At 30.1% G+C, this 21,782-nt stretch overlaps 1 protein-coding gene across 1 annotated transcript in view; it reads right to left on the minus strand.

Moving 5' to 3' along the window:
* LOC107678738 (1-phosphatidylinositol 4,5-bisphosphate phosphodiesterase beta-1-like) overlaps positions 1-21,782 on the minus strand; it is a 72,401-nt gene that overhangs the window by 7,860 nt on the left and 42,759 nt on the right. The window contains exons 10-27 of the mRNA XM_016474115.1: positions 21,291-21,437; positions 20,929-21,086; positions 19,715-19,797; positions 17,686-17,770; positions 17,408-17,596; positions 13,547-13,627; positions 12,368-12,464; positions 12,205-12,289; positions 10,760-10,884; positions 10,483-10,637; positions 8,778-8,942; positions 8,528-8,627; positions 4,587-4,691; positions 2,183-2,298; positions 1,806-1,944; positions 1,568-1,621; positions 584-743; positions 311-491 (exon numbers count right to left, since the gene is read on the minus strand). Of these exons, the coding sequence (XP_016329601.1) occupies positions 311-491; positions 584-743; positions 1,568-1,621; positions 1,806-1,944; positions 2,183-2,298; positions 4,587-4,691; positions 8,528-8,627; positions 8,778-8,942; positions 10,483-10,637; positions 10,760-10,884; positions 12,205-12,289; positions 12,368-12,464; positions 13,547-13,627; positions 17,408-17,596; positions 17,686-17,770; positions 19,715-19,797; positions 20,929-21,086; positions 21,291-21,437 (2,225 nt within the window). The remainder of the gene's footprint in view (positions 1-310; positions 492-583; positions 744-1,567; positions 1,622-1,805; positions 1,945-2,182; positions 2,299-4,586; positions 4,692-8,527; positions 8,628-8,777; positions 8,943-10,482; positions 10,638-10,759; positions 10,885-12,204; positions 12,290-12,367; positions 12,465-13,546; positions 13,628-17,407; positions 17,597-17,685; positions 17,771-19,714; positions 19,798-20,928; positions 21,087-21,290; positions 21,438-21,782) is intronic.

A 21,782-nucleotide genomic window follows, 5' to 3' on the forward strand; every position in this document is an offset into this window, starting at 1 on the left:
GATCAAAAGGGTGCTTCTACTAAATACTGAGCAAAGGGTCTGAATACTTAGGACCATGTGATATTTCAGTTTTTCTTTTTTAATAAATCTGCAAAAATGTCAACGATTCTGTGTTTTTCTGTCAATATGGGGTGCTGTGTGTACATTAATGAGGAAAAAAAATTAACTTAAATGATTTTAGCAAATGGCTGCAATATAACAAAGAGTGAAAAATTGAAGGGGGTCTGAATACTTTCCGTACCCACTGTATATAAATACTGTATTTAGTACCGCTTCTAAAGAGTCATTTGCGTCCCGTCTCTAATCTGACCTGTTTGATGTGCTCTTTCTTCAGATATTTCTCGCTGTAATACTGCTCCTGACGCAGATTGAGGAGCTGCTGCTGCTGCTGTTCTTTGAGTTCGGACAGTTTCTGTCCGCTGTCTTGATCCAGATTGGCCAGTTCCTGCTCGAAGAACGAGGCTCCGTGTTCAGGACTGGACGACAAACACCTGACGAGACACACCAGTCCGTGAGATGTTCATTCTCCTGATGTTTCTCCACTCAGTCCAAACAGGGATTGGATCAGCGGACGTCTACCTACCTCTTCTTACCGTCTCGTTTGGCAGACTGCTCCTTGATCATCTCGGTGGTCTTCTTGTGGTGTTTCTTCACCAGGTCCTTCATCTCTTTATAGTGTCGTCTCTGCTCTCGGACGAAGCCCTTCTGCTGTTTGAGCTCCTCGACGGTTTGCGCCTCCATCTCTGAGGCAGAAACAGAGGCTTCAAGCACTGTAAAATTAGCTTTTTTAATATCACCACCTCCATATTTCATGAAGCTTTTCTGAAGATCATGTCGATGGATTTTCTAAAGCTGTACATCAGAAATGTTTCAATAATTTATAGCGCATTCAAAATGATTGAAACTCAACGGGCTACCTGATAAAATTTCACCTGTGGCTGTTTGTGTTTTTTGATTTCTCACATAAAATAAGCAAAATGCTGCTTCTCTCAAGATACAGACATCATTTATATTGCACACTTGACTGGGTTATTTCAGTTTTTATTTTTTTGCATTTTAATGTATTTACATTTTATTTAAAATAACCTGTCATGGTTTGTTTATTAGATTTTTTTCCCTGTACATGTGTATAGAAACACAAATTAATTAAATGTCTGTATTATTTTATATTTTAATATATTTTAATTGTATTTAAAATAACCTGTCAGTTTTGTTTATTTGACTTTTTTTGTATATGTTTACAGAAACATATATTCATTTTATATATATACACACACACTTAATATATTAACATAAACAATATTTTATTAATATCAATAATTTGATTATTGAAACAATAATATAATATATAATATAATATAATATAATATATGTTTTAAATAACCTGCCATACATACTGTACAGAAACACAAATTCATTACATTTCTGTATTATTTTATATTTTAATATATTTTGATTTTATTTAAAATAACCTGTCATTAATACTATAAATGTAATTTAATTAATAATATAAATTTCAATGATATATTATTATATATTAATATAAAATAAAGAGTCAGTTACTGACCGGTGAGGACGCTCTGAATCAGATCTTCAGTCTTTGCCGCTGGTTTGGTTGAGCCTGAATCATAATGGGATAAGATCTCATCAGATAAGATTCATGCATATCCAATAATACTCCTCATTTTTCTCTCCTGTCTTGTGGATGCTAGATTCGGATTAGTAGTGCACAGTGCAGATTTATAGTTCAGTATCAAACCTGCATCAGATGAGATGATGTTGTGTGAGGTGTGTGAAGCTCTGACCTGTGGACTGTGGCTGTGAGCTGATCTGGGACACGGGTTTAGGAGCGGCGCTGCTGGGTGTGTGACTCAGTCCGTTCTCAACCGGGACGGGTTTGGGTTCGCTTTTAACCTCCGAAGGGTTTTCAACACCAGGATCTGCCTGAAGGACGAGGAACTTCATCATCAAAACCTCCAATACTATTCAAACTCTCACAGACTGCTTCATTACTAATTCATTACAATGACTTCTTTCATAAGCAGATGAATTCATTAGTAATGAGTAAAGTGATTTGAGTTCAGATGGAGCAATTAGTGCAAGTGCACTCTGATCTACTATGTGATGGTCACGCATACTCCGTCTGAGCGCTTCAGCTCTGGGGATCTGCTGGTGTCTGTACCTCTTTGGTGTCTTTCTCCTCTTCTCCTTCCTCTAGAGTGAGCGCCGCCAGCTGTTTGGATCTCTGCTCCATCAGGTTGACGTATCTGATGGGGTTGGACAGCGCTTCGATGACATCTGATCAGCACAGAAACACACGGCAAACTCACAACACACTCCAGTCCTGCAGCTTTCAATTATAAACATTTTCAAAAAATCCTTCAAAAAAAACAAAAAAACATCCAAAATAAAAGACAAAGAAATTCAAAAATATTCTATTTGATTTTATATAAAATTGGCATTTTAGTTTACTTAACAATTAGCAATAATCAATTTTTAGTTAACAATTATAACTTTCTCACAATATTTTGCAACTTCAAAAACATCCGAAATAATAGTCAAAAAAATTAAACAAATTCATATTTTTAGCATTTTAGTTTACTTAACAATTAACAATAATCAATTTTTAGTTAACAATTTTAACTTTCTCACAATATTTTGCAACTTCAAAAACGTCCGAAATAATAGTCAAAAAATTTTATATTTTTAGCATTTTAGTTTACTTAACAATTAACAATAATCAATTTTTAGTTAACAATTATAACTTTCTCACAATATTTTGCAACTTCAAAAACATCTGAAATAATAGTCAAAAAAATTTAAAAAATATTACATTTGATTTTATATATGACATCAGCATTTTAGTTAACAATTATCATTTTCTACAATATTTTGCAACTTCAAAACTATTTAAAAACATCCAAAATATTCAAAAATATTATATTTGATTTTATATATGACATTAGCATTTTAATTTAGTTGACAATTAACAGTTTGTAGTTAACTATTATAACTTTTTCACAATATTTTGCAACTTCAAAACCTTTCACAAAACATCCAAAATAATAGTAAAATTATTATATTTGATTTTATATATGACATTAGCACTTTAGTTTAGTTAACAATTAAAAAAATAACCGTTTTAGTTAACAGTTATAACTTTTTTTTTATTTTTTATTTTTTTACAATATTTATTCTTCAAACCTTTCAATAAATAATAATAATGCCCAAAAGATAAAACCCAAAGAAATTCAAAAATATTATATTTGATTTTATATATGACATTAGCATTTTAGTTTAGGTAACAATTAACATTTTTGGTAAACAATTATACATTTTCACAATATTTTGTAATTTAAAAACGTTTCAAAAAACATTTAAAATAATGGTCCAAGAAATTCAAAAATAGTATATTTTATTTTTATATATGACATTAGCATTTTAGTTTAATTAACAATTCAAAAATAACAGTTTAGTTAGCAGTTATAATAATTATTTTTTTTTACAATAGTTTGCAAATTCAAAACCTAAAAAAAGAAGAAAACCTCCAAAATAATAGCCCAAAGTATTCAAAGATATTACATTTGATGTTATATATGACATAGTTTGTTTTGTTATTTAACAAATAACAGTTTTTAGTTAACAATTATAACGTTTTCACAATATTTCGTAACTTTTATATGACGTAAGCAATGGTTTGCCCCTTTTAAAGGCTTTTTTCTTATAGTGACATTTTGCTCATACAAACGTAATATCTGAAGATTCATAAACATTTGGAAACCCTCAATGAAGAGGGCTTTTTTTTTTCTTTTTGGCATTTTATGGGTCAGTTCATCTTTTAAAAAGGCCAGATATATTTTGAATATGTTATATTCAACATTTTCATAATAAAGAGCCAAAAGTCCAAAACTATTATCAATAACTTTGATCACATTCACATAAGATAAAACTTCTGACATCGTCTGTTGGGTCTGTATCACTGGTGATATAATATTCAAATACATATTTGCATATTGAATGAATGATGCCTCATTTCTAGAAGTTTTCATAAGTGAAGTCACTTTGTTTCACGCGGTTTTAATAAAGCAAAGTTTGTGTTTTAATTAAAGAAAGGGAAAGTTTCCAGATTTGTGATTGTGTTGGGAATCCAGTCAGTCCAAACAAACTGCTGAGGAGGTCAGTGCTGTCCTTCCTCGGTGGTCTAACACCTTTGAACTAAACAGGTGCATTCTGGGTACTGGAGACGTCGATCTGTCCCACAGTCCCTCGTCTCATAGTTTCGGGATGCAAATGAGGACCAATGAGAGCCGCTGGGATACAGATGGAAACGCTCCTCACAAAAACACTGTGGTGTCAAATCATAATCCACACCAAAATAAGAATGTGTCACATGTAAATAATGCAAAGAAGCCTGACGGTTGATTTTCTTATTATGATGCAGATAGTTTGTGAGATGCACTCATATTTACCCTGGTATTCACATGGTACTCTGAGGTTATTTCACAGGACTCCACAGTAATACTATGGTACTTCTAGTGTTTTCTGACAGTGGCAGAGAAAGTTTCAGATAGTAATGAGTTTCTTACCGGCGAATGTATCGGGAACGTAGTCCTTCACCTCGATATACACAAATATAGCAGGAAGAGTTAGAGCTTGATTCTTTTCATTTCTCAAACCGATGTAACGATAACCTGTGAGAATGTGACAAAATTATGATTTAATAAAAGAAAAGGAAAAAGTTGAACTATATCTGCATTTCATGTCACAAAACGTCTTATAATAATGCAATGCAATACAATGCTATTTTTATGTTGCAAAATAATAATAACAAATTCTTATTAATATACTAAAATAATCTAACTCTAATCTAAATTAAAATGCTAAAAAAAATATATATATATAAATGTAAACTGAAAATATATTTTATTTCCCCCTCACAATACAATGCAATAAAAGAAAAGGAAAAATGTATCTGCATTTTCATATTGCAAAATGTCTTGTTAATACTACTACTACTAAATTATTATTAATATATTAAAATAATCAAACTGTAATCTTAAAAAACACAAAAAATATATAAACTGAAATCATATTTTCCCCTCAAAATACAATAAAATAAAAAGTACAACTATATTATTATTATTGTTGTTGTTGTTGTTAATAATAATAATAATAAATTATTATTAATATATTAAAATAATCTAACTCTACATTAAATGCTAAAAACACATAAAATCAAAACATAAACTGAAATAATATTTTACATCCCTCATAATACAACACATTAAAAGAAAAATAAAGTACAGTATCTACATCTTCATGTAGTAAAATGTATTATTATTATTATTATTCAAATATTAAAACAATCTAAAATAACACTAAATTAAATGCTAAAAACACATCAAATCAAAACAAACTGAAATATTTTTTATATCTTCGAGCCAGGGGTTGTAACACTCCCTCACAATACAATACAATAAAATAAAAATAAAGTACAACTATATCTACATCCTCATGTTGTCAAATGTATTATTATTATTATTATTATTATTCAAATATTAAAACAATCTAAAATAACACGAAATTAAATGCTAAAAAATCATTTTTTATATCCTCCTTCACAATACAATACAATAAAAGAAAAAAAGTACAACTATATCTGCTTTATAGTACATAAAATAAAAATGTAACAACCTTCAATAGTTTCCTTCAATAACAATTTTCTTTTTTAAATGAAGAACAATTCTTGAATCACAATAGATCGCAGTTAATCGATTTTATATATGGATACTCCCAGATTCTGGTAACAAATGAAGTTTGTGTCATATTTTAGCCTATGTGGAGAAGGTTTTGAATACTGTGTTCAACTTCAAAGTCATAAAGGTTGAACAGCCCTGGTTTAGTCAGTATAAATGAAACGCCGGTTTGTTGTCGTCAGTGTTGGAGAAAGTTACTTTTAAAAGTAATGCATTACAATATTGCGTTACTTCCTAAAAAGGTAAATAATTACGTTACTTAGTTACTTTTTATTGAAAGTAATGCGTTACGTTACTTTTGCGTTACTTTTTAAATCTGGGCTGGGCTTGCTTGTTTGCTTTTAATATAAAAAGTTCTATTTTTGGCAAATATAAAAGCCTTTCGCACCAAAAGCCTTAGGCTGAAGGAAAAGTAAATTCATGTCTGTACAGTAGAACGCAGAAGAAGAAAGTTCAATACTCTTCAGCAATAAAAAAAAGAAGAAGAAATTTATCTTGTGTAATTTCTGCTTATTAGTATGGTTGGATCATTGAAGGTCAGCAGCAAATTGGTTAATAAAATGGGATTAAATACATAAAGGATATTTGTATTATTTAACATATTTAATTATTGCAGCTTTGAGCCATATTCTGAGCTGCTTTTAACTGTTTTTATTAATTTTGAGGAAAACTAAATCTGATTTTTTATTTTTTCTGCGAGTGAGTGAGTGAGTGAGTGAGATGAATCAATGCATGTTCCTACCTGGTCTCATGGCAAAAATGTACCTGGGGGCACATTTTCGCAAGACGCGAAATACGTACCAATAAGTACATATCACTTATTCTAGAGCTGAAGTAACATCTTACTCCCGTTTTCTCTCAACATGGGGACAGGAGAGCTTTCAATCAATAAATGGGAAAAAAAGTAACTTGCGTTACTTATTTGAAAAAGTAACTTTCAACTTTTTAACTTTTTAACTTCAATTAAAGAGTAATGCGTTACTTTACTAGTTACTTGAAAAAAGTAATCTGATTACGCAATTCGCGTTACTTGTAATGCGCTACCCCCAACACTAGTCACCTGTGCACATCATGAAAGCATTTTTTAATTCTTTAATGCAATTATGTACAATTGTCTGCTGTTATCAATTGCTAATGTCATGTCGCTCAAAATGGTTCTTTGTTTAATCTAGGAATTAGTTCATAAATCAATGCAATGGAATTTAATGCAAAATGGTTGAACTAGTTGTCACGGTGCATCAAGTGCACCAATATTTTCTATACATTTCTATGACTTATTTGTAAATGTGTCCTAAAAATGTACGCACGAGAATAAAGAACAGATGTCGTATTCACTGCATAAGCTCACTGGGATCATAGATATCTACGTTATTATAGCAACAGCCGTGTCAACATTAAAGGGTCCGACGTGACAACCAGACCACGTCTCCTAGCAACTCCCAAATAAACTCGGAAAAAGCTCGTCGGTGTCGGTGTTGAGGATTAATCAGACCAGACGCGACATTTAACGCGTTTTAAGCGCTTTCGTTTTATATACGACGATTATTTGATGCATACGTTTGTTTGTTATTTGTGAAGCGGAACCCGAGATCTGGAGTCCAGAGATCCAGCCGGACGCGTTCAGAGCAGAATAAACTGTAAACAGTGTGTAGTCATTAGAAATAAAACCGCAGGATTATGTTCAAAAACACATTTCAGAGCGGCTTTCTGTCCATCCTCTACAGCATCGGCAGCAAACCCCTGCAGATATGGGACAAAAAGGTGAGCAGATGCTGGAAATGATGCTAGATTGACTGATGGAGCTCAGATGCTGCTAATGCACTATTTTACATTTAATCTGCATTAGGTGTGAAAACGTATAGCGTCGGTAGCATTATACACATTCTGATCTATAATAGAGACATTATAATACAGATCAGTGGTTTTGGGCATCACCATAATACTGATACTGTTATGGCATTCTTTCAAGTACCTAAGCAGTATATGCTTTAGTGTTTATTAATAGTTTTAATTAGTTATTATTATTTCTCATCTATTTTATTACTTATTATATTTTCTGTTTGCATTTTAATTTTAGTTGTTTTAGTACATCAACTTAAAATGAAAACGATAACTGTTTCCTTAGCAACTAGCTGAAATAAATAAATTTAGTTTGTAATATATATATATATATATTAGTGCTGTCAAACAATTTAATCGCATCCAAAATAAAGGTTTTTGCTCGCATAATATATGTGTGTGTACTGTGTTTATTTATTATGTATATATAAATACAAACACATGCATGTATATATTTAAGAACAATATGTAATGTTTATATTTTAAATATATTTATATATAAATATAAATTATATGAATAAATATATACATGTAAATATTCTCAAAATATATACTGTATGTGTGTGTATTTATATATGCATATAAATAAATATACACAGTACACACACATATATATTATGTAAACAAAAACTTTTCTTTTGGATCCGATTAATTGCGATTAATCGTTTGACAGCACTAGTAGGACATCACTTGTCTAGGTAAAAAAGTAATCTGATTACGCAACTTGCGTTACTTGCAATGCGTTACTACCCCCAACACTGCTCGTCATGACTGCTAATGCAACTCTATCTTTACTATGCAAAGGCTGCATGAATGCAAGAAAGAAAAGACCAGTCATATTTCAGTATGCAAATACTGTGATGACATCATCACCGCTTGTAAAAACATACTGAAATGAGTCTTTAAGTCACGTGGCTCAGGCTGATTCTCACCCGGACGAATGGCTGAGACGGGAATGATGCGATGGCCGATGAACTTGCCACCCTCTTCATACACGGCTATCCTGAGGGACGCCAGCGTGGGCAACACCACCTGACCCGGAAACAACACCGTTATTGATTTCACGTGCTCCGAGCGTCTGACGGACGCTTACGGGACACCGAAAACAGCCGTACTTTTTTAAAGATGATGCGTGCTCCGAGCGTCTGACGGACGCTTACGGGACACCGAAAACAGCCGTACTTTTTTAAAGATGATGGGCTCCTCGTCCCACACAGGGTTGATGGCGTTGCTCTGGGATGTCTTTGTCTTGAAAGCTTTTCGTCTCGTGTCAACGGGAAGTCCAAACATGTCAATTTCCACATAAACGCCCACCTTCTTGTCAGTCAGAAACTGTCCTGATATGATCTAAAGAGACAACGAGATATAAAGGAGCCTGACACTGTATCAGAACTGAAAGTGCTTCAGCTACAGCTAGTTAAAATGAAGTTACTAACAAAACGAAGGGAACGATAAGGGAACAATATTCTTTAAATAATAGCTAAATTACATCATTTTTACAGTGTTTTTCTGGAGCAAAAACAACTTTAGCATTAATATTGAACATACAACATTTAAATTATGAATGGTTTCATTTTTATAGTGTTTTTCTGGAACAAAAACTAATTCGGGCATCAAAACTGAACATATAAATTTAAATGATAAATTATATAATTTTTATAGCATTTTTCCAGAACAAAAACTAATTTGGCAATCAAAATTGGACATACATTTAAATTTAAAAATTATATAATTTATATAGTATTTTGCTGGAACGAAAACTAATTTGGGCATCAAAATTTAGCATATTTGAAGTTTAAATTATAAATCATATAATTTTTTGTATTTTTCTGGAACACAAACTAAATTTAAACGATAAATTATATAATTTTATATAGTACTTTTCTGAAACAAAAACTAAAACAAAGACTAATCAAATAAACAAATGAATTTATGAACAAATAAATTAAAATGATAAGTTATATCATTTTTATAGTATTTTTGGGCATCAAAATTGAACATATATGGTTAAATTATAAATTATATCATATTATTTTTAATTATATCATAGTATATTTCTGGAAAAAAAAGGTAATTTGGTCATCAAAACTGAACATAAATTTAAATTATATATTATATAATTTATAATATTTTTCTGGCACAAAAAAAACTAATTTGGACATCAAAACTGAATATATGAATTTAAATGATCAATTATATAATTTTTATAGCATTTTTCTGAAGAAAAAAAAACTGATGTGGGCATCAAAATTAAACAAATTTAAATGATAAAATATATAATTTTTATAGTATTTTTCTGGAACAAAAACAAAATTGGGCATCAAAGTCGAACATAAATTTAATTATGAATTATATAATTTGTATAGCATTTTTCTTGAACAAAAACTAAATTGTAATTATAAATTATTTAATTTGTTGGTATTATTCTTTTAAATAATAGTCAAATTATATAATTGTTTAGTATTTTTCTGGAACAAAAACAAATTTAGGCATCAAAATTGAACAAATTTAAATGATATATTATTTTTTTGGTATTTTTTGGAACAAAAACTGATTTGGGCATCAACATTGAACAGTTAATAAGTTTAAATTAAAAATGTCATTTTTATAGTATCTTTCTTGAACAAAAACTAATTTGGACATCAAACATAATTGAGCATCATTTTAAATGATAAATTATATAATGTGTATAATATTTTCTGGAACAAAAAAAAAAGGGCATCAAAATTTAACAAATGTATACTAAATATAACAAATAAAATAAAAAAACGTGGAAGTACATTCAATTGCAACTACTGATTGCTTTGCAATAACGCATTGCAAATGAGCTTCCTGGAGCTAAAGGCTTTGACGAGTGAGAAATGTCGAGCTGTATAATACGTCTAACCTTCACTGATAAGGTGTTGGCTACGATGCCATCCACAGTGCTTTCTGTGAAGGGGTCGAAGTGCTTGTCCGGTCGTCTCATGAACTCTGGTTTGAGTCTGTAGCCGCTCTTGCCGTTGTACTCGTACATGCCGAGGTTCAGCTGCATGGACAGATCTGAGAGAGAGACGAGTAAAAACAACAGCTGTAAAGTCAGATTACAGTGGACATTTCATATTACAGTTAAGTCATATTTTCATAAGCCTTTCCCAAAGCATCTTCATTATTCATGGTCTCACCGATGGTCTGAAAGTTGAGTGCGACGAGCTGACAGCCGGCGTTCCAGAAGACCTGCGGCATGTAGTTGGAGGAATCCACACGCGTTCCTTTAGGATAAATCCTGCTCAGCTGAAACTTGTTGTATCTACATGCACACGGTTAAGGGAGTGTCCTAATGAACATCACTGAGAAATCAATAAATCATTCACCTCCATCACAACCAGGACAGACGTGTGATCATCACCAGAACATCACCTGACAAAACAGTAAAGAGATTATATTTTTCATAAAGAAAGATTTTTTTTCTTTATTTTATAATTGTATTTTAATATACTTTTCCACAAAAAAAAAAAAAAAAAATCGAATTAATCAATGATTTATCCTAGTGTTGTTACTGTTGACTAAAACTAAAGCTATTAATATCATTTTTGGTAATTGAAAAATAAAATAAAATGCTAAAAAAATTGATGACAAACTTCGAAAAATTTAAAATTAACTAGAAATTGGAAAAAAAAGGGAATTACATGAGAAATCTAAATATAAAAAAATAAAAATATTATAATTTTTTAATATTTACTTTAAATTATATAATGTATTTAGAATGCATTTTTAAAATTTAAAATATAAATTATCATATTTTCTGTAAAAGATGGCCAGCAAAATTGAAGATATACATTTAAAATATATATTATATAATTTTTATAGTGTTTTCTGCAACAAAAACTAATTTGGGCATCATAATTGAACATAAATTAAATAATAAACTATATAATGTTTATAGTATTTTTCAGGAATAAAAATTAAGTTGGCCATCAAAATGGAATAATTAAATGATAAATTATATTATTATTTTTCTGCGACAAAAAACAATTTGAGAATCAAAATTTAACACCTAAATATAAATTATATAAATTATATTATTATTTTTCTGCGACAAAAACCAATTTGGGAATCAAAATTGAACACCTAAATTTAAATGATAAATTATATCATTTTATATAATTTTTTCCAGGGTAAAAAAAAAACTGGGTATCAAAATGGAATATACACATTTAAATATATATATATAACATCATTGTTTTTCACAGTATAGTAATGAGAATTTGGGGTGAAAATGTAATTAACTGTCATAAAAAAGCTATAAAATAAACAAATGCCGTTCGGTGTCATTGACGTCAAACTTGGCGCAAAACATCTTAATGTGTCACATCTGAACATATGCATGTGAGAATGAGATTTGAGAGCACAGTTTTAGTGAATAACAACTTCTATCTCAGTCCATTCTTCATACTAACTATTAAATAGCTTCTAAAGACTTGAGCATGAGTCAGATGCACTACTGTCTGAAATCTTCCTGACAGATTTGATTATTCAGGTCATAAGTTCTGGCATCAATAATAGATGCGCTTGTCCTGGTTTGCCATCAGTGTCTGGTCAGATGTGTGGGCTGTGTTTTGAAGGATGCTCGACGAACTCCACCGGCGTCTTGGTGAGATGCTCCAGCGCTTTGGTCTCCACGAACGACGACATCTGATAACTGCGTTTGCTTTCTGAGAGCAGACAAATCTACTTTTAATGAGATCTTCATATCAGCCAAGACTCCATCATGTGTATGCAGTCACACTTACTCTTGGAAATCTCAAACGAGTGGAACTTGGTGGGCTGGATGTAGTTGACCAGCGTGGACATTTCTTCAGTGGCAAAGGCTTCACATCCTGCTGTACCCTGAAAAAAACACCACAAAACATATTTTCTGAAGGTTAAGCTCCTGCTTTGATCATTTGTTGTGAAACTTTGTATTTTTTAAGCCTTATTTTGTCATCAAACTGATAAAAAGTATACAAGAGTTAAAATATTTTATTTAGAAGCAGACAGTGTAATTAGCTTCTGCTGATAACCTCAACATGACCCATTAATCAGTTTCAAAAACTAATAAATATAAATATTACATGAAAAGCTGAAACCTAAAAAACTATAAATGAATTAGTAATTAGAAAAAGAAAAAAAAAAACAGATTAAAAACCCTAGAATTTAGAAAGTAAAATGACTAAAACGAAAATAAAGCTATATAGAAATATTTTAATCAACAACAAAAAAATTTGAAATTATTTTAGTTAGCAACATTTATAAGTTGAATTGGAAAGTGCTAAAATTACTAAAACTAAAACTGAAATAAAAATAAATTAAAGCTATATATAAATATTCAATTAAAAATGAAAAAAAAAAAAAAACCCAGAAATTAGAAATGTTGCTCTGGTAATTAACTGAAATAAAAAAGTTAAAGTTGAAGTATTAAAATTACTAAACCTGATATAAAAATAAATGAAAGCTATAAAGAAATACAAAAATAGAAATTATAGAAATTGAAACAAGTTTAAGCTGAAGTACTAAAATGACTAAACCTGAAATAAAAATAAATGAAAGCTATACAGAAATATACAATAAAATAAAATAACAGAAATGTTACCTTTGCAACTAACTGAAATAAATACGGTTATGTTGAAGCACTATAATTACTAAAACTAAAACAGAATTTAAAATAAAAACTATAAAACCTAAAAAAAAAAAATAGAAATTAGAAATGCTGCCTTGGCAACTAACTGAAATAAAACAGGTTTAAGTACTAAAATTATTCAAATGAACTAAAATTAAAATAAATTAAAGCTATACAGAAAAAAAAATTAAAACTAAAGCACCTAACAAAGCTACTAAAGTTTCAAATAAAATGAAAACCGAAAATATACAAATAAAAGCTCATTCAAAATATGAATCAATTCTATAATATAAAAGCATAAACTCTTACTGACCTCGTCCATGGACTTCTTACAGTCATCATCGTCATCATCTTCATCCTCATCATCCTCAGCCTCCACCTCTGCAGGTGCTAAAAGAGAAAAACAGGATCAAATCAAGTGTTCTCAAACTGCGCTGAAGAAAGGCAGAGCTGGTGTGAGATATAAGCAGAGCTCAGAGACAGACAGCTGACAGACATGATGAACTCGACCGACACACACTAATGAAAACTCTATCATCATTTACTCTTCCTCGTGTGATTTCAAACCGGCATTACTTCCAAACAACAACGGTTCACAGTGACTGCATCAGTCTCCAAAAACTCCCCACTGTCATTTATGGGGTGATCGATTTTATTTGTGCATAAATATAAAGTATTTATTGAATTATTTATGTATCTTTAAATAATAATTTTTAAAAATGTCATTCATGGGTGGTCTGTTTCACCTGTGCATATATATATATATATATATATATATATATATGTCACACCTCTGTTCATCAATCTGCACTGGCTACCAGTAGCTGCTATTTATTAAATAGTAATAAATAAATTAGACAATTGTCAGTTTTGGGTGATCTGTTTTATTTGCACATAAATATAAATAGTTTATTTAATCTTTTTTTATCATTAAATATCAATAAATAAATCAAATAATTGTCCTTAATGGATTTGTGCATTTTTGTAATTATTCATTTATAATTAAACAAGTATCAATATATAAACTTTATATAATTGCCATTAATGGACAATCTATTTAATTAGTGCATAAATATAAATTATTTATTTAAATATTTATTTATCATTTATCTATCCATCCATCCATCCATCCATCCATCATCTATCTATCTATCTATCTATCTATCGTCTGACTATTTCTATCTATCTATCTATCTATCTATCTATCGTCTGACTATTTCTATCTATCTATCTATCTATCTATCTATCGTCTGACTATTTCTATCTATCTATCTATCTATCTATCTATCGTCTGACTATTTCTATCTATCTATCTATCTATCTATCTATCGTCTGACTATTTCTATCTATCTATCTATCTATCTATCTATCGTCTGACTATTTCTATCTATCTATCTATCTATCTATCTATCGTCTGACTATTTCTATCTATCTATCTATCTATCTATCTATCGTCTGACTATTTCTATCTATCTATCTATCTATCTATCTATCGTCTGACTATTTCTATCTATCTATCTATCTATCTATCTATCGTCTGACTATTTCTATCTATCTATCTATCTATCTATCTATCGTCTGACTATTTCTATCTATCTATCTATCTATCTATCTATCGTCTGACTATTTCTATCTATCTATCTATCTATCTATCTATCGTCTGACTATTTCTATCTATCTATCTATCTATCTATCTATCGTCTGACTATTTCTATCTATCTATCTATCTATCTATCTACCCATCTACCCATCTACCCATCTACCTATCTATCTATCTATCTATCTATCATTAAATAATTATCAATAAATTCAATAATTGTCATTTTAGGCGAAAAATATAAACAGTTATTTTTTTATTTTTTTAAACAGTATTATTATTATTATTATTTATAATAAATACATTTTATTTATCTATCTATCTATCTATCTATCTATAATACGTTCATCAAATATAACATAAATGATATTTTTTTGATTCTGCAAGCATCTGATAAGTGCGCTCTCGTCACAGCAGTCATGGATCATGTGAAAGGGCTGTGATGATTTCCGGGTCTCTGTGGTGTTACAGGTGGATCCACACAGTCCTGCTGAGGAACCAGCTGTTCAACATCTGCTTTCTGCATCAGTGCTGTCTGGACTCAACCTTTCAGAGCCCTCGCATCCATCAGACGCTACCGACGCCTCCGTCACACACAAACACAGGCTGAAATGTCAGCCGCTTGACTCTCCGCATGCTGTGACACACACAGAGCGGCTCACGGCCCTCAAAACCAGCAGAGACCGGCGGCGAGAGTTCATGCCGTCTGCTTCTGCTCTGCAATCGCTCTTTCTTTCGACTTGCTAAAGATAGACATGAGCACAATCCCCATAATAGCACTTTTGAAAGATTTCAATACACTCTGGAAACCGGCTGCCGCTTTTCGACAAATGTCAGATATCAATGGCAAAAAGTGCACTTGGATCAAAGTTATAATTTTGTTGTCTGTATTGTTACTCCCAAGGCATTTAAGTTGCACTTCCAGCAAACAACTACCAGACAGTGAATTTACCAAACTAACTAGGCTCACAATTGTATATTTTGGAAATTCATAGTGGAATTTATATTAAATGTATATATTGGAAATTTATACAAATGTAATTTTTATTTGTTTTATTACAGTATATTGCAGATTTACAATTTAGAAATGTAATTTTCATTTATGATATTATATTTTTACAAATTAGAAATGTGATTTTAATTTATGATATTATATTTTTACAATTTAGAAATGTGATTTTAATTTATTATATAATACAGATTCATTTATTACATAATATATAGTTTATTTACTATTTAGAAATGTAATTTTAATTATTATATTATATTTTAACAATTCAGAAATTACATTTTAATTTACTATATAATATGTGACCCTGGAGCACAAAAGCAGTCTTAAGTCGCTGGGGTATATTTGTAGCAATAGCCAAAAATACATTGTATGGGTCAAAATTATCCATTTTTCTTTTATGCCAAAAATTATTAGAATATTAAGTAAAGATCATGTTCCATGAAGATGTTTTGAAAATGTCCTACTGTAAATATATTAAAACTTATTTTTTGATTAGTAATATGCATTGAACTTCATTTGGACAACTTTAAAGATGATTTTCTCAATATTTAGATTTTTTTTGCACCCTCAGATTCCAGATTTTCAAATAGTTGTATCTCAGCCAAATATTGTCCTATCCTAACAAACCATACATCAATGAAAAGCTTATTTATTCAGCTTTCAGATGACGTACAAATCTCAATTTCGAAAAATTGACACTTAAGACTGGTTTTGTGGTCCATTTATCACATACAAATTATTTTTGATTTACTGACATTTTTATTTTTTATTTATCATACTATATTGTATATTTACAATTTAGAAACGCATACAAATTTAAACGGTATTTAATTTACAATTTTCAAATTAAACTTGAATTATATTGTTATATTATATTACATTTACTATTTACAAATACAAATGTAATTTGAATTTGTCATATATTGTATATTTACAATTTATAACAAAAATAATTATAACAAAACAGTACAGTATACTGTATCATTACAATTTATAAATTATACTTAACATTTTCAATTTAGAAATGTAATTTTAATGGGTTTTTTATTTTTTTATTTTTTTATAATAAAATATGCATCCATCCATTCTCCAAACAGCTTATCCTATAGGGTCGAGGAATTATATGATATTACATAATTTACAAATTTAATTTTATTAAATTATTTTGTATATTTATAATTTACAAATTTCTACAAATTTTATTTGAATTTGTCATACCTTGTATATTCACAACTTTCCAACAAATATATACACATTTATCTTTTATTTACAATTTAAAAATATTTTAATTTATTATATTACATTTTTACTTTTAATTTACTAATTTCTACAAATTTAAATGAGTTATATTTTATTTACAATTAATAAATGCTAACAACAACAGCACTACAGTTTGTATATTTTCAAATGTCAGCCATGTAAATTAAAAATTACTAATTTTTTTAATTAATTATTTGAATAAATATTTAAAATAACTTAAACAAATGTATTTAAATATGATTTAATGTAGCAGTGGCTGGCTCAATCATGCAGATTTCAGGGGGAAATATGAGCACTGTTCTAATACCTGCGGGTCCAGCGCTGGGTGAGGACGGCTCAAAGACGCTGGACGAGTCGCTGTTTGTGTTGGACGCCTGTTCGGACAGCTTCTTCTTAGTGCTGCCATCGGAGGGTTTAGGGTGAGATTTCTTGTTCTTGACGAGGATCTTTCCAATGAGCTCTTGAGGGCTTGGCAGAGGAACGCCTGGCTCGAGCTGAAACGCCACAGCAGAATCTGTCATGAGAACACTGAACGCACGCGCCGCAAAAAGAGCACGAATGCATGTGGGAGAGATCCACTTACAGGATATTTCTCCAGAGTCTCAGTCAAAAGAGCGTCCCCGAATATGGATCGGCAATATTCTGCCATTTTGGCTTGCTGTTTGGGGCTGCGATGCAACAGAAACACAATTAGAGCTGCCATCAGTGCACAAATAACGCAGAACAAAATTAGCGTCTGTAACGTTTGCTGCATAATCAGACAAAAATTAAATCTGCAGACCTTTTTCATTATTTATTCAATGATTTAGGGGGAAATTTTGTAGAATTTCGCAGAATAGATTTAAATATAGCAATAAATAAAATGTAGTAAAATCATACTGCAAGCTGAAAGCATAATAAAAGAAAAGAAAAGAAAAGAAAAGAATATAACAGAATAATATAATATAATATAATATAATATAATATAATATAACAAAACAAAACAAAACAAAACAAAACAAAAAATAAAGTTAAAAATAAAATAAAATTACGTTAAATAAAATTTTAAATCTTTGCTGATTTAGGGGTAGATTTTGTAGAATTCTGCAGAATAGATTTAAATATGGCAATAAACAAAATGTATTGAAAACTTATTGGAAGTTGAAAGCATAATAACAATTAATAAATAAAATAAAATAAAATCATATTATCTGATTTAGGGGGAAGTTTTGTAGAATTCTGCAGAATAGATTTAAATATGGCAATAAACAAAATGTACTGAAAACTTATTAAAAGCTGAAAGCATAATAAAAAAAACTAAAAAAAAAAATAACACAAAGCAAAAAATAAATAAATAAATAAAAAATAAAATAAAATCATATTATCTGATTTAGGGGGAAGTTTTGTAGAATTCTGCAGAATAGATTTAAATATGGCAATAACTAAAATGTCCTAAACTCTTATTGGAAGCTTTCTGCATAATGAAATAAAATCTAAATCTAAAATAAAGAATATTACAATGAATAAAATAAAATCTACTAAACTCTTATATAGAAGCTGAAAGCATAATTAAAAAAAAATAAAAATAAAAATAAAAAAAAACAAAATATATAAAAATATAGAATAAAATAATCTAAGATTAAATTACATTAAATTAAATCTTTGCTGATTTAGGGGAAATGTTGTAAATATGGTAAAATATGCAATATGGTAATGAATAAAATGTCCTAAACTCTTACTGGAAGCTGAAAGCATAATTAAATCAAATATAGAATAAAATAAAAGTAAAGAATAAAATCAAATAACTATTACAATTATTTCAAAATTAGCCCCTTACAACGTTCACATGCATCTCCACCTGTGATGTTACTGAAGAGCATGCACATCTCATGTCATCTCTGATTTCATGCAGAAAATGAAGCGAGTGCTCAGCCGCCAGCGCGTGTGACATCCCACAAGAGAACAATGATGACTTCTGCATAATGAAATAAAATCTAAATCTAAAATAAAGAATAACACAAAGAATAAGAATATAGATTAATCTAAAATACAGTCTACTAAACTCTTATTGGAAGCTGAAAGCATAATTAAAAAAATAAATAACAATTATAAAAAAAAATAAAAATAAAAATAAAAAAAAACAAAATATATAAAAATATAGAATAAAATAATCTAAGATTAAATTACATTAAATTAAATCTTTGCTGATTTAGGGGAAATGTTGTAAATATGGTAAAATATGCAATATGGTAATGAATAAAATGTCCTAAACTCTTACTGGAAGCTGAAAGCATAATGAAATCAAATATAGAATAAAATAAAAGTAAAGAATAAAATCAAATAACTATTACAATTATTTCAAAATTAGCCCCTTACAACGTTCACATGCATCTCCACCTGTGATGTTACTGAAGAGCATGCACATCTCATGTCATCTCTGATTTCATGCAGAAAATGAAGCGAGTGCTCAGCCGCCAGCGCGTGTGACATCCCACAAGAGAACAATGATGACTGAAAACAAATTATGCATCTCAGAGACGCTTCTAATCACTCTACTCCTTGTTGCCATAGCTGCAGTCGGCCCCGAGGAGCCGCGGCGCTACGGGAAGAAAACTAGCAGCGTCTACACGTACGAGTCCACGTGATTCTCAAAGGACAGGATGATGGGGAACGGAGACGTCTTGAACGCACACTCAGCGATGGCTTCGATCACTTCCTGGAAAATAAGAACAGATTAAATTGAATTTAGTCATTTATCTAACATGAAATATTTCAATATGTCAAAGTGTAGTAGCTCTATTTATATTGTTTATTTGTAATTTTTTAATGCAGTTATAATATTGAATGCACAGCTGATTTTTTTATTATTGTATTTTCTATTTCACTTGTTACTGAATACAATGTACATTAATTAGGTTTTGTTTTATTATATAAATTAAACTATTCACTACCGGTCAAAAGTATATATGGACTAATTTAATTAATGGATTTTAATTAATTATTAATTTTAATTTTAATTAATTATTAATAATTGAGCAGCAAATCAGCATATTAGAATGATTTCTGAAGGATCATGTGACATGAAGACAGTTTGCATCACAGCAATAAATTATATTTTAACATATATTCACATAGAAAACAGCTATTTTAAATCGTAATAATATTTCACAATATTACTGTTTTAATGTATTTTTGATCAAATAAATGCAGCCTAGAATGTACTAAACTCTTATTAGAAGCTGAAATAAAATATATACTGAAAATAAAATAAAATAAAACAAAATAATAACATAAAAAAATAAAATTATAAAATAAAATTATGCAAACTAAATTTAAATATGGTAATAATTACAATGCGCTAAACTCTTATTGGAAGCTGGAAGCATAATAAAATATAATAAAATTAATTAAAATAAATCAAACAACAAACTACAGAATAAAGTAAAATATAATAAAATCTTCACTGGTTTAGGTGGAATTTTTTTTGGAATTCTGCAGAATAGACATAAATATGGTAATACAATGTACTAAACTTTTAATGGAAGCTGAAAGCATAATGACATAAAATATAAAATAAAAATAAAGAATAAATTAAATAATTATTAAAATGAATTATTTTACAATTAATACAATTTAATAAATTTAAACAAGCACTCACAGGGCTATTAACTTCTGCAGACTGATTTTGTTTGCGACTGTGTATCAGACAGTGAAAAAATGACTCTCATTTTATGGAAACGGCTCCAAAAGCAGAAAATAGCTCTGAGTTAAGCACTACTTAACTGAGAGCACTGATGAAAAGCTCAAGCGTAACCTAACTCTCGTGTGGTGGAGTGCTGCGGGTCACCTTGAAGGAGATTTCTGAGGTCATGGTGAAGCCGTGTGTGATGACGGGTTCCTCCTCCGCCGTCCGGCCCTTCCAGCAGTCCAGCTCCACACAGCGACAGCCAGACAGCAGCGTCTGCCGGTACATCTCAACAGAGGAGTTCCCCGCGAGCTGCCCCGCTGACAACACACACAACCCCTCAGCAAATGCAAACTAATATACACTCAAGCAAATACTTGAGCTGTGTGGTATGAAAGCTTGTTTCCACTACGGGATAAAAAAATTTAAAATGTAATTGAATGAACAGAATGAAGTTTTTTGAAAATCTAAAAATGCAGAAAGTTTCCTGTAAGGGGTAGGTTTAGGGGTAGGGTTGGTAGTACCTGTGAGGTAAGTGTTGTGGGAGGAGTTGATGAAGTACTGAGAGAGAGGGAAGGTCATGTCTTCACTCTGGTCCAGTTTTTCTGGAGGAATGACGCTGTTCTCCTCACTGATCAGATACCTGGCGAAGCCCTCCACTGAGATCTGCCCTGTTACACAATTAAGATTAAAAAGGTGCATGCATCACATTTCAGTAGAGAAGACAATAGGCATCATTTCAGGACTTTTAAACTGCAAAATTGCATTCACAACCCAGCTGACTCCCGTAACGTGTTATATTTTGACTATTACTATCATTCAAAACTATGAGGTCGATAAGATTTTTTAAATGTTTTTGAAAGAAGTCACCAAGGCTGCATTTATTTGATTAAAAATAGAATAAAAATAATAAAATTGTAAAATATCATTACTATTCAAAATAACACAATAAAGCAAACTGATATAAAAAATTATATAATAATATAAAAATGTAGTTTAATAGTTAATTGCAAAGA

The sequence above is a fragment of the Sinocyclocheilus anshuiensis genome, unplaced genomic scaffold (genome assembly GCF_001515605.1).
Source record: "Sinocyclocheilus anshuiensis isolate Anshui unplaced genomic scaffold, SAMN03320099.WGS_v1.1 scaffold208, whole genome shotgun sequence".
Taxonomy (NCBI): Eukaryota; Metazoa; Chordata; class Actinopteri; order Cypriniformes; family Cyprinidae; genus Sinocyclocheilus; species Sinocyclocheilus anshuiensis.